The 13,604-nt window shown below is 41.3% G+C and overlaps 1 protein-coding gene across 5 annotated transcripts in view; it reads left to right on the top strand.

Annotated features, from left to right (window-relative positions):
* LOC145353375 (rho GTPase-activating protein 6-like) overlaps positions 1–13,604 on the top strand; it is a 554,657-nt gene that overhangs the window by 511,957 nt on the left and 29,096 nt on the right. For all 5 annotated transcript variants that reach the window (XM_080204082.1, XM_080204083.1, XM_080204087.1 and 2 more), the window contains exons 7-9: positions 1,081–1,231; positions 1,922–2,070; positions 7,533–7,712. In XM_080204082.1, coding sequence (XP_080060208.1) covers positions 1,081–1,231; positions 1,922–2,070; positions 7,533–7,712 — 480 coding nt within the window. The remainder of the gene's footprint in view (positions 1–1,080; positions 1,232–1,921; positions 2,071–7,532; positions 7,713–13,604) is intronic.

Genomic DNA, 13,604 nt, shown 5'->3' on the forward strand with positions numbered 1-13,604 from the left:
ATGCACTAATTCCAGACTGGCAATTTCTGATAAGGAATGCATATTAAGAAATAATAAACATGATCCCTATACTTTTCTGTTTAATGGACAGAACATCATAGGGAACATGCCCACAATCCCTTTCTATGCAATTTTTAGAGTTAAGACTCCTATTGTGAGACCAGTATCCGAAAATTGGCTATCTTGCCTCTTGGAGTTTTGACCACTGATAAATTATTTTTTGTATAATGGAGGAACCACAGTGCAGGATATAATAAGAAAACAATGCAGCTTTCTCCATTCACTGCTTACCATATCAAATTGAATATCACACAACTTGACCGAGATTTGGGGTGGGATTCTCCAGCCCCGCACACTGCTAGGCTCATTGGTCCCACTGAAAGATGATGGATAATTGGCTGGGCTGCTGACCCTCTCACAGCAATTCCCATCACAACCGACAGGAAAACCCTAGCCTTAATCTTGTTGTGTCTGTGTCCACACACATGACAGTTCTCAGCAATTGTACACGTAGGATATTTGGAGCTCTAACATGGAAACCAGTTATACACTATCTCCTCTTTTAAGAAGCTCTTCAAAACTTACATCTTAACTAAGTGTTTGCTCATTGTTTTGTGTGGTTGGGGTCTAAGGCAGGGCTTATGGGGATTATCTATTCTCCCAAAATATGCTATCCGAATCTGTAGTTTCTCAAATCCAGTGGTCTTTATTCACAGCCAGAAGTTACGCATTTAGATTCGACATGAGGTTAGAGCTTCCTCTTCTTCCAGATGTATCTCAGCCATGTGATCTGACATTGTTATTAAATCAGATTCATGTATGCTTCTGATGTTAACTCATCGTGCTACCTCCAAACAATTCCTTTTAGCTTGATGTCAAATTTAGTTTGTTTACACTCCTGTGAAGTGCCCATGATAATCATTTTGTCCATGGTGCTATACTGATCTGAGTTTTTGAAAGGGTATTGCACTCACCCTGCTATAGCCTTTCAAACTGAGACACTATTACTGTTAAACATTCTGTTTTCCAAATTCAGACTTTACATTTGTGACTAAATTTATCTCTTTCTTCGTCTTACAGTTACGAGAGGAATTTGATCGTGGTGCAGATGTTGTTCTTGATGAAGAGCACAGTGTTCATGATGTCGGAGCCTTGCTGAAGGAATTTTTGAGGGATATACCAGATCCTTTGCTCACTAGAGAGCTCTACACTCCATTCATCAGTACACTTTGTAAGATGATATTATCATTCTGTATTTACATAATCTGTATGTCTTTATAACATAATGTATTTTTATCTTTCTTCTGTTGTATGGAAAATATTGCTATCGTTATCACATCATCATATACCTTTGGCTTGATGGTGTCATTCCTGCCAATAAACAGAGTGTGCAAGGTTCAAATTCCACTCCAAACACATGAACATAAGAAGAGAAGGATGTATAGACCACTTGGCTTCCTCCACCATTTCAATAAATACTGTAATTTTGACTTTGATTTTCAGTCCCACCAGCTTGGTTCTCTATCCTCATGCTGCCATGCAGACTACCACCGTTGGTTAAACGTTATTTTTGCACATAAACTTGGTTCTGGACTGCTTTAATATTTCTTGCAATACCTACCCACTTCCTTGTGAAGCCACATGTTACCAAGACCACCTGCAAGGAGTCCGAAATGTAGTCTACACATGATTACTGTTCCAAGCCAAATGACTCCCCCATCAAATCATTAATGGAGTGCCTAAAACCTATGGCTTACTTCAGACAATTTGCAGTCAGAAAGCTAGTATTGTGCATAGTGAGATGTTGCAAACGATTTTTAATTTACTTGTGATTGAGTATAACACGACCTGTTAATTCTCATTTCGTACTATGCCTCAGTGACATTGACTTTAACTCAGAAACTGTCTTTCTTCATCTTAGTACTGGAGCAGGATGAACAGCTCAATGCCTTGCAGCTTCTCATTTATCTCCTGCCTCCGTGTAATTGTGACACGCTGCATAGACTTATGGAGTTCCTTGCCATGGTAACAAATCATGCTGAAGACACCCTGGATAAAGATGGACAGGAGGTAGGAGAACACGACTGAAGATCCCATCGAGTGCATTGATTTGTTTTCATGTACCTATGTTGCCAACAGTTAACTGGCAAAATATATTCTGAAAGTATTCCCCTCATCTTTCCCTCTATTGTCTTCTACTTTCTGCCTCCTCCCCTTCTCTTTCCACACCCTCACCTCCTCCCACTAATAGTGCCTGGATCTGAGCCTTGTATATATTTCCTCCTGGCCCCCAACTAGTTGAATTGATGGATGAGTTTTTTTTTTAGTTTAAATTTTAATTTCATCCAAATTTCTGGAAATGTCAAAGTAAAATTTATAAATGTTTAATTTATTTCATAGTTAACAATGCAATTGTTGTAGTTAACAGTGACAGTTGACTCTTTAATTCCATTAGGTTGGCAACAAGGAACGGTTCAAATTTATTGCCATTATTATCCTAGTAAAATGCCTTAGTGGAGTTTGGCAGCAGTCCCAATTTACTTTGAAATAATTTGAAGTTTAAACTGGTTAACCCTGGAAATGTATTCAATATTACATAGAACCATAGATATACAAATATACATGATATACATTTAAAGTTTTTTTCAAGGTAAAGAAGAAAATGTTTTTGCAATTGATCATGGGATCCCAGACCCAGTCCATTTGAGAATCAGGGTGTTGACTGATTTGGCAGTGGGTAGTGCTTTCACTTCTAAATCCAAATGTCGCTGAGTCAAATCCTATTCCAGAGACTTGAGCTCAAAATCTGCCAATTCAATGCATTATGGAGGGAGTGCTGCAGTGTTGAAGGTGCTTTTGTTGACTTAAGCTGAAGCTGCCTTTTCTGCTTCAGGTGAATGCAACAGATCCCATGGCACTATTTCAAGGAAGAGCAGGGAAGACCTCCCTGGTTTCACTGACCAATATTTATCCGTCAAGCAACATCACGGAAACAGATGATCTGGTCATTATCACATTGCTGTTTGTGCGATGTTGCAGTGTGAATATTGGCTGCCATTTTCTCCACATTGCTATGGTGACTGACTACATTTCAAAAGTACTTCATTGGCTGTAAAAGCATTTGGGACATTGCGAATGCTGCTATATAAATGCACGTTTATTTGTACTATTTTATCAAATGTACAGAGACATGGCATGTTAAACTGTAGAGACGAGGGAAGAGAGTAAATAATACCTTGAGAAATTAGGTTTGGAGAATAGCAGGAAGGGACAGAGAGAAGAAACTTAACGAATGCGCAAAATATCAAGACTAGATGTTACAAAGATAGCAAGAAGACGAAAGGCATTGTTATACAAACAAAGAACAACCTGGCATGGGAAACAGGCCCTTTGACCCAACGAGCCCGCGCCGCCATTTTAACAAAGCATTTTCCTACACCTACCTTGCCCTGTGTGTATGTGAATGGTACCCCTATTGTAGCCAGACTCAGGGGAGAATAGTGTAGGGTCAATTTGGTACACCGATCAGCCTAAGAGCACATCTTTGGGGTGTGGGAGGAAACCGGAGCACCTGGAGGAAACCCACGCAACCACAGGGAGAATGCGCAAACTCCCACAGACACAGGCCCAAATCCATGTATCTGCACAGCTAGCAGTGATAGTCACTGAGCTGTTGTGGTGCCCGTCTGCTAGTCCAGGTTTAAGCACGCACAATGACACGAAGTACTAGGCCACTCTTCAAACATCCAAGAGCAGCCCACACACGACCCACCGTGTGCATGCCCCTCGTTTGACACAAGGTGGACCGACACCTGTGGATTAAAAGAGACAAAACATTAACATGTAGTATTACATTTCCAGTATCGATCCGAGGCTCTGACCCTTTTTAAAACTGTCTTGTGTAACCCTCCATCCATGTTTCACTCATGTGCCTATCTAAGTAAACCTTAAACAAGTCCAGTGTGCCTGCCTCCACCACCTTACTTGGGAGCACATTCCACACCCCCACAACCCTCTGTGTGAAAAACCTTCCTCTAGTATCCAAATTATACTTCTCCCCCCTCACCCTTCGATCGTGACCTCTCGTGATAGTTGTCTCCAATCTAGGGAAAAGCCTGCCACTGTTGACTCTATCTATACCCTTCATTATTTTATACACCTCTATCAGATCCCCAAAATCTCCGTCTTTCTAAGGAGAAGAGCCCCAGTTTTCCCAATCTTTCCTCATAACCCAGTCCTTCCATACCAGGCAGCATCCTGGTAAACCTCCTCTGCACACTCTCTCCAGGGTCTCCACGTCCTTCCGGTAGTAAGGTGGCCAGAACTGGACGCAGTGCTCCAAATGCGGTCTAACCAACGTTCTGTACAACTGAAGCATTAGACGACAGCTCTTATACTCTATACCCCTTCCTGTAAAGGCTAGCATTCCATAAGCTTTCTTTACAACCTTCTCCACCTGTGTTGACACCTTCAGAGATTTGTGCACTTGCACTCCCAGGTCCCTCTGCATTTCTATACTCTTAATTGGTCTACCTTTTATCATGTAACTCCTCCCTGCATTATTCCTTCCAAAATGCATCACCTCGCATTTGTCAGGATTAAATTCCATCTGCCATCTATCTGCCCAGTATACCAACCTATCTATATCCTGCTGTGTCACCTGACAATCTTCCTCAGTGTCCGCCAATCCTACCATCTTGGTGTCATCCACAAACTTGCTGATCACACCATGTACGCCCTCTTCCAAATGCTTTGTGCATTTAGATACAAAGTAAACAAATTCATAGCACACTTAAGTAGATAAATATGATCTGATAGTGATTATCGGGATCTGATTGCAGGAGGGCAAAGATTGGGTTCTTGTATTGAGGGATATATGACATTCATGAAGAATAGGAAGCTAGGGGAAAGTGGAAGATAACACTCGATCAAGGATGGCATTGGTGCAATAGTTGGAGAGGACCATGGCTCAGGAGGTTGGGATGCAGAATCAATTTGGGGGGAGATGGGGAATAGTAGGGAAAATAAGTCACTAGTGGGATTGGTCAATGGACCCCTAACAGTAACTACAATGTAGGACAAAGTATACAGGTATAAATATTGGGTGCTTGTGTTAAAGGGACAGCAATAGTCATGGATGACTTTAATCTACATAAAAACTGGAAAAATCAGATTGGCTGTGGTATCCCAAATGAGTTTCTAGAATTCCCTTGAGTTAGTTCCTTTGACAGCATGTTCTGAAACCAAGCAGAGAGCAGGTTACATTATTGTAATGTAACAGGATTAATGAATGGTCTTGGAGTATAGGTATCCCTAATAGCAGCAACCAAATTTCACACCTAGTTTGAAAGGGACAAGAGTGAATCTATTCTGGTATTTTAAACTTAAGTAGGGGCAACTACGTGAGCGTGAAAGCTTCGCTAAGTGAAGTGAACTGGGATACTAAGCTAGGGGAGGAGAAGCAAATGGCAAACATTTAAGGGGATGTTTCAGAATACTCTGAATAAGTATATTACTACTATAAAGAAAAATTCAAAAGGAAGGAAAAATAGAAAAGGCTGGAAAATCTCAGCAGATCTGACAGCATCTGTGGGGAGAGAATAGAGCCAATGTTTTGAATCTTCATCAGAGCTAAAAGCAAAGAGAATCAGCAGAGAGGGTTTGGGGTGGGAGGGGTGGGGAGGGTGTGGAATGGGTCAAAGGGAATGTAGATGGGGTACAGAAGACTGAGAAGATGGTAAGTGTCCATTAACTGATCAGAATACGTGAATGGCAGAACAAAGGTACAGATGGTGTAGGGACTTGCCTGGAGGATTTTGGCAGTAGCCCTGAAGGAGGGGGAGGGGGAGGGGGCAAGAAGTAGAGCTGGGATGCAGAAGTGGAAAAATGGAAGTGAGAAAGAAGGATGATAAAATGAATGGATCAATGAGATGAAATGGGGCGAAGGTGGAGGAGAGAGTTCATGCTCTGAACTTCAGAACATTCTCCCCACCAGTTCAGTGCTACTGCCATAATTCCCAAGCAGTCCCTTAACCACATGTACCTCTGTTCTGCCATTCATGCATTCTGCTCATTTAATGGACACTTTTAGCAGTTTCTGTATACTCACTTACACTTCTTTTGCCCAATTCCACTCCCCTCTTCCCCTTCCCATCCTCTGTATAAATCCCTTCTGATTCTCTTTGCTCTTAGCTCTGGCAAAGGATGATCTAGACTTAAAACTTTGGCTCTATTCTCGCCCCACAGATGCTGTCAGACCTGCTGAGGTTTTCCAGCACTTTCTGTTTTTGTTTCAGATTCCAATATCCACTCTCTTCCAATCACTTTTATTCAAAAGGAAGGACCCAAAGTTAAAGTTTGTTTATTAGTCACAAGTAAGGCTTACGTTTACACTGCAATGAAGTTACTGTGAAATTTCCCGACTTGGTTAACTAAAGTTGAGGAAAACATCAAACTTAAAGAAAAAACAAATGGGTGTGCAAAAATGAGTAATACGTCAGATGATTGGTTAGAATATAAAAAAACAGGCTGACTGACTAAAAGTTAATCAAGAGTAAGAAATTATAACGAGAGGAAGATGGTTAGGAATGTGTAAACAGGTAGCAAAAATTTCTACAGTTACTTAAAGAGGAAAAGAGTAAGTATCAAACTGATGAAGCTGTGGGCAGTCAAATTTCTGCGTATTGACAGATATCATCCCAGGGTGCTTAAAAGAGAGGTAGTAGATGCGTTGGTGTTAATTTTCCACAACTTGTTAGATTCTGGAAAGGTTTCATCAGACGCGAAAGTAGCAAAAAAACTTTTTATTTCAGGAGAGAGAAAGGCAAAACACAGGAAACTAGAGGCTGCTTAGCTTGAAGTCTGTCATGGAGAAGGTGTTAGAATCGATCATTTAAAGAGGTTATAGCTGGGCACTTAAACAAGCTCGAGGTAACTGGGGACAGTCAGCATGGTTTTGTGAAAATAAAATCATATTTAACCAATTTGGTAGAGTTCTTTGAAGGTGAAACATGTGCTGTAATGATCTTGGCTCCTGAGCATCTTTATCATCCCAAGGCTGAACTCTTGCCTCAACCTTCAGGGATTGGAGAGCACAAAAAGAAACAGCTGATTGTGATTGGAAGAGAGGGAAGCCGGGGACAAGAATTGCTTGTGGCATACGTAGGAGCACTCCTACCCCACAAGCAAACCTTAAAAACAAACCCAAAATGTTCATTTATTTCAGCCTCTTCTGGCCATGATCCTGCCTCCTCCTCCCCATTCTCATGGCAATTCTGGGTCTGAAACTACTGGAGTAATTGTCAGCTGAAATCATATTGGGGTCTGAATGCAGTCATTGATTCCAGATACTCAAATATTGATGAGTTTCCTGCAACTGGGTTTAGAGAGATTAATATGACAGCAGGTGGGTATACTGAAGGGGCAAAATCACCATTATTGCCAGCAGGGCTGGGTCAAAATTGGCCAGATTCTGTGTTATTCAAATGTCTACACTGGCTTTCATACTTCAATCCTGCTTTGTTACTCCTTAGGTGACTGGGAACAAAATGACTTCACTTAACCTTGCCACAATCTTTGGCCCCAATCTCCTCCACAAACAGAAGAGCTCAGACAAGGAGTTCAGTGTCCAAAGCTCAGCTCGGGCCGAGGAGAGTACTGCCATCATCAACGTAGTTCAAAAGATAATTGAAAACTATGAGACACTATTCATGGTGAGTGGATATCTCTGCTTGTCAAACATTAGTGCTACCTTGAATTTCACATGTGTGGCCACAATTTGCATTTCAAACCTAATTGACTCGCAACCTATTAGGATTTCCATGGTTTGCAAATTTTGCAATTTGTCCTGACTTTTGAGCACAACTGTGACTACTTTTTCAAAAAAAAACCACAGCTAAAAGTGAAGTGTAACATTTTCCACCATGGTCGCTTTTAGTCCTTTGATTCAAGTTGTGCACATCCATTGGTTTGAAGTAAGGGATTTTAAAACAGCCAATGCTGGAAATATTCAACAGGTCAGGCAGCGTCTGTGAAGAGAGAAAAGTAGGGGATTACTGTTTAAGGTTGATCATTTTCACAGGGGACTGTGGACCTGAAACATCGGCTGGAATTCTCCAGCTGTTCCAGCCCTGCCACCGCTGCAAGCGAGCATGGAGAATTTGTTACTCGGCCAAACCTCTGTTCGCTGCATTAGGCATGATGCGGATGTGCCGGCGTTGGACTGGGGTAAACACAGTAAAAAGTCTGACAACACCAGGTTTTAGTCCAACCGATTTATTTGATAGTAAACTCACAAGCTTTCGAGGTTTCCCTCTTCGTCAGGTGAATGACTAACTTCGTCAGGCGAATGACTCGGTTGGACTAAAACCTGGTGTTGTCAGACTTTTCACTGCATTAGGACCAGAGAATCCCACTGATGTGAATGGCCAGAGAATCGGACCCATAACTCTCCATGAAGAGAGGAAGACAGAGTTATAGACATGAAACATTAAACTTGCCTCTTCTCACCACTGATCTATTGAATGTTTCTGTTGTTTTCTGTTTTTTATTTTAGATTTCCAGCATCTGCTATACTTTGCACTCTGAAGTATTTTAGTGAATTATTTAATTTTTTTTATTGGTGATGAGCAGAATAAATAGTTGGCTATTTATCATATTTAATCATATTGCCAAGAATCCCTCACCCCTTTTTTGGAATGTGAGCTGAAAAAGCAGGCAGAACCACATGTCAGACGCAAAGGGAGTAAGGGATCCTTTCTGTTCTGCAATATTGGACAGTGCCTAGGTTTGTAGCTTGTTTACTTTATTGTCATTTACTCATTGAAGTAAAGGCAACTCTGCTTTCATCATTGACAATATATGTATATTCCAATACCTTTTAGACATACATATTTGTGTATTGAGTGCCAATTATTAGCAGAATGTAAGTGGTACAGAGCCATATCCTTGGATTATAGCCGGTCAGACAACAGAATCAGAGGGGAAAAGCGAATGTAAGAACTTACTGATGGGAGGAACCATAGGGCACATAAAGAAACTGAAGCCAAACAACAGTAGTGGCTCTCAAATTCCTGACGCTACCATTTTAGTTATTGAATGGCAGAAGCAGGGATCAATTTGTCCCAGAACCTTGGGACAAATCTGCACCAGGCACTGAAGTAGCAAGGTGGATTTTTAACCTGGGTGAGCAGTTAAAATCACCCATTGGAATTATCTATCCAAGGTCCTGCTCTCTTCCAGAATCTTCCAATTTTAAATTGTGCCTCTCAGCAGTCTGGAAGGACACCATTAGAAGTCAGCAGGGTCCTTTTATTTTTGTAAATACATATATTGGCTTTCATGTCATCATCAGGGCCAGAACAGAGAAGCAGTTATAGATTTTCCTTCAACCAACGTAGCAAGAAGAGGTGTCTGGGCCAAAAGAGGCCCAGAGAGGTAAACAGTTTTATTACTTTGACTATGTTATACAGAAGGAAAGTTTGAACTTTCCCTGTCTTCAGTTTCACCTCTCCTGAACTCCCTTCCTTATGACTTAACTATGCATTGGAGTCCATTTCTCCAGTGTGGGTACATTAAATCAGCGCTATATGATACATCACTGGTATGGCTTGGGGTATTTCCTCGTGATGTTGTTTGCTGCAGATCACAACTCCTAATCCAAAGTCTTATATTTGTAAAGCACAGAAGGAATGGGCTCTGCCAGTGTAGAGGTAGTCATGTTAAAATATTGTGAGTTTCTAAATATAGCAAATGCTGATAACTAGTATGGTTTTAAAACAGGTGGTATCCCTCTGTGTTAAGGCCAGACAGTTAAAGAGATTATTTTGTGTTAATATTTGTTTTATCTAATCCACACTCCATATTCACCATTTCTTTTTCCTGTGGTGAAAGTTTTGTGGGAACACAGCCCATGAATTCCTTTGTAATGAATCTCTGCTGACTCTGGAGCAGCCAGTCACAATTCTGTTTTGTTTCCAAGCTCCTCAGCAATGAGGGGGCACAGTTCATATTGTTTTGACATTTGTACTAAGCCCTAGCAAAGAAACATCTGGCTTGTTTTAGGGGAAATTTAACATAGTCCGGTGCAGAGGGAAGCGATTGCCAACCATTTTCACCCGCTAAGAACATATGACCTACATAGACTCACTGAAATACATGACCTAGTTTTAACTGGTAGTGCAGTATAGTCCTCCCGTAGAAAATGTGAAAAGGGCAGTGTGTACAGAAAGTCAAACAGATACAGCACTTCAGTTTTCCTTATGACCAGCTCATAGTTTGTTGTGAAATGTAAAAGACATTTGTACTCGTCCGTTGCTTTGTACTTTTTTCAAAGCTTCCTACAGCAAGAGGAGACCATTCTTCCCTATATCAAGAGGACCATTCCTTCCTATATCAAGAAGAGACCATTCAGCCCACATTGCCTATTCATTTTAATCATGGTTGATCTGTACCTCAACTCTCATTTCCTCACCATTCATGACCCTTGATGCCCTTATGAACAAAAAAGCTATTGGGCTCGGTGCTTAAAGATTCCAATTATTCCATTATTAAGTCTTTTGGGAAGAGATTTTCAGATTGGAAAAACAGAAAAAAAAATTAAGATCTTGCATTTGTATGGCACCTCTTGCTATTATAGGAATTCCAAAGTGCTTTAAGTCAACAGGGCAGCCAATTTGTGCAGATTAAGATCTCATTGACAGCAATGTTGCAATGACCAGATTTTTGTTTTTAGTGTTATTGAATTAGAGATAAATATTGGCTGGGACACTGGTGAGAATTCTCCCACTCCTCTGAAAAGTATAGCAAAATGCTTTCTAATCATGTGAAGGCAGAACAGCCCTTGCTTTAATTTTCACAGTAACTTCATTGCGTTGTTAATGTAAGCCTACTTGTGACACAAATAAATAATTTCACCTGACAATGTAAAATAGATTTTTATTTACCCATTTACAAACTTCTTTCAGTAATTCAAAAATGTGAACTCAACTAGAAGTTTTTTTATTTATTAGTGTCACAAGTAGGTTTATTATATTGACACTAGCAATGAAGTTACTGTGAAAATCTCCTAGTCACCACAGCCTGGTGCATGTCAAGTATATTAATTTATTAGTCACAGGTAAGGCTTACATTAACACTGTAATTAAATAACTGTGAAAATCTCCTAGTCACCACACTCCGGTGCATGTCAAGGCTTACATTAACACTCAATTAAGTCACTGTGAAATTCCCCTTGTTGCCACAGTCCATTGCCTGTTCGGGTCAATGCACCTAACCTGCATGACTTTCAGAACGTGGGAGGAAATTAGAGCACCCGGAGGAAACTCACGCAGACACAGGGAGAAGATGCAGACTCCACACAGACAGTGACCCATGCTGGGAATCGAACTTGAGCCCCTGGCACTGTGAGGCAACAATGTTAACCACTGTGCTGCCTCCTGAGTTAAGTTGAGATATAAAGGTAGCTGAAGGTAGTTGAGTTTTTCAGTGGGAGTGGACCTTTTCCTGTTCCCCTACGGTACAATTACTTGGTCACACTGATTTCTGTTTTACAATTTTTGCACCCAGGGATCAACGTAAAATATTCTCAAGTTGAGTTAAAGCATCAGTTAAATGCAGAATAAAATCCTCTCTATCCTTTGCAATTTTCATAACTCCATTCTAGAATGTATATGTTTTATCATTTCCCAATATGGGAGGCGAGGACTTCCTGTCTATCATTTTGTTACCTTTGTAGTTTAACTGTGATAATATTGACTCATCTGTGGATATCTAGGGTGCATGCCTGAAACAGGTTTTAGCTCTTTTGTATGTGCAAATCTAGCTGTAATTCATGCAGCTGACACTTGCATAAAATTATAGGCTCTGAATTGTCACATAGTGTTCCATGTATCGGGTTAGTCTCTTCAGGTATTGAAACCAACTAATCACTAAGAGACTGCAAGAAGCCATTACTGAAAAGGCAGGCTTTCCATTTCAGTCAAATATCATCAAGAATTTCTAATTTAAAATGGTACTAAGCCAAGGGCAGAGGAGCATAGGTGCAGATTATGAAAGCAGTTTGCAGAAGGAAAGCTCTGGTCAGACGTAAAGCAGCGGGATTGACAGGTTAGAATAGTACTCAAAGCCCTATCTGAAAATATGCAAGTGACTGGAGAATAAGGGAGGAGGGCGGGGGGGTGGTGCAGGGTGGGGGGGGCGGGTGGTGCAGCTTGGGCAGGAGGGGTGGTGGTTGGAAATAAAGCAGTGAATGAAGCACTTTGACATGCTCTGCCTGTATGCCAAGAAGCTACCAACAACCCTCCAGCACTTCAAACATTGGTAGCTGCAACACAGAGATAGAGGGTCTGACCGGCTCTGAGATTCTAATTCCATCCCTATCACCGGACACACCCCCTCCCCCCTCATCCCCACCCCATCCCCTCTAATTTGACCAGGATATTCGAGGCACTCTGGCCCTCCATGGGGCCACTTCACCCTGTGAAGGCTGACATGATAGTAGATTCCAGGATCAGGAGATTCTTTACTCAATGGCAATGAAACCTGGCAATGAACTGGAAAACCCAGCAAACAGAAAATAGAACTGAATCCACAACCTACCTCCGTAGTTCCAGCAAGTCGCACAGTCTCCAGTCAAACTGTTAATTCTGAGTGAAATCAACACCGTATAAACTGAGTAAAAGACTAGAAAATTTTAAGCACAAGTGACTTTGCCAATATGTACTTTAAGTTCATTATCCTTTATCTTTAAAGTAGAAAGACTTGGTGATATTTGATGTATGATGATACTGTACATTTAAGAAATGTATTTTTATCATGTTTGTTGTAAGCGGTGGATTGAAGTTTCAGGTCTGTTTTATAGAAGTCATAGAAACCCTACAGTACAGAAAGAGGCCATTCGGCCCATCGAGTCTGCACCGATCACAATCCCACCCAGGGCCCACCCCCACATCCCTCTAATCCCTCTAACCCACACAACTCAAAACACTAAGGGGCAATTTAAGCATGGCCAATCAACCTAACCCACACTTTGGACTGACACATTATACGGTGTCGATTTGCCTGCACCAAAGAACAAAATCAGCCCGGGAAACAGGCCCTTCGGCCCAACGAGCCCGCGCCGCCACCCCAACACCAGCAGTCCACCTCTCTACCCACGACCCCTATCCACGACCAGGCAGCTCACGTGCTGAGAAGGAAGGCTAATAATTGATTTTAGCTAAGGATGCATTTGTTTTAATCTGAGTTAATGCATTTTTATTTATTTTGGTTTTTCTCCTGGGCTTGCAAAGTAGGGTTTTGATTGGGTTGATTGACAGAAATAGCATCATGTGAATGGCCAAAGCTAAGGTTGCAGGGAAAAAACACAGATCTCTTTGATTTTAAACTAGTCAGTTTTTACCTGGTCCTTTAAGAAGCAAGAGGTGCCTTTCTGTGACTCTCTGGATGTTGCTGTTTTGGGGCTGTCAGAAGACAGGTGTCACTCTTTTTCTCTCTTTCTCTCTTGCTTTCTCTCCTTCTCTCCTTCTCTCCTTCTCTCTCTCCAGGGATGTTCAAAGGGCTCTCTGTTAACCAGTCCAAGCACATAAGCCTGTATGTTGCTACCT

This window comes from Carcharhinus amblyrhynchos, chromosome 15 (genome assembly GCF_965287045.1).
Source record: "Carcharhinus amblyrhynchos chromosome 15, sCarAmb.v2.hapA, whole genome shotgun sequence".
NCBI lineage: Eukaryota > Metazoa > Chordata > Chondrichthyes > Carcharhiniformes > Carcharhinidae > Carcharhinus > Carcharhinus amblyrhynchos.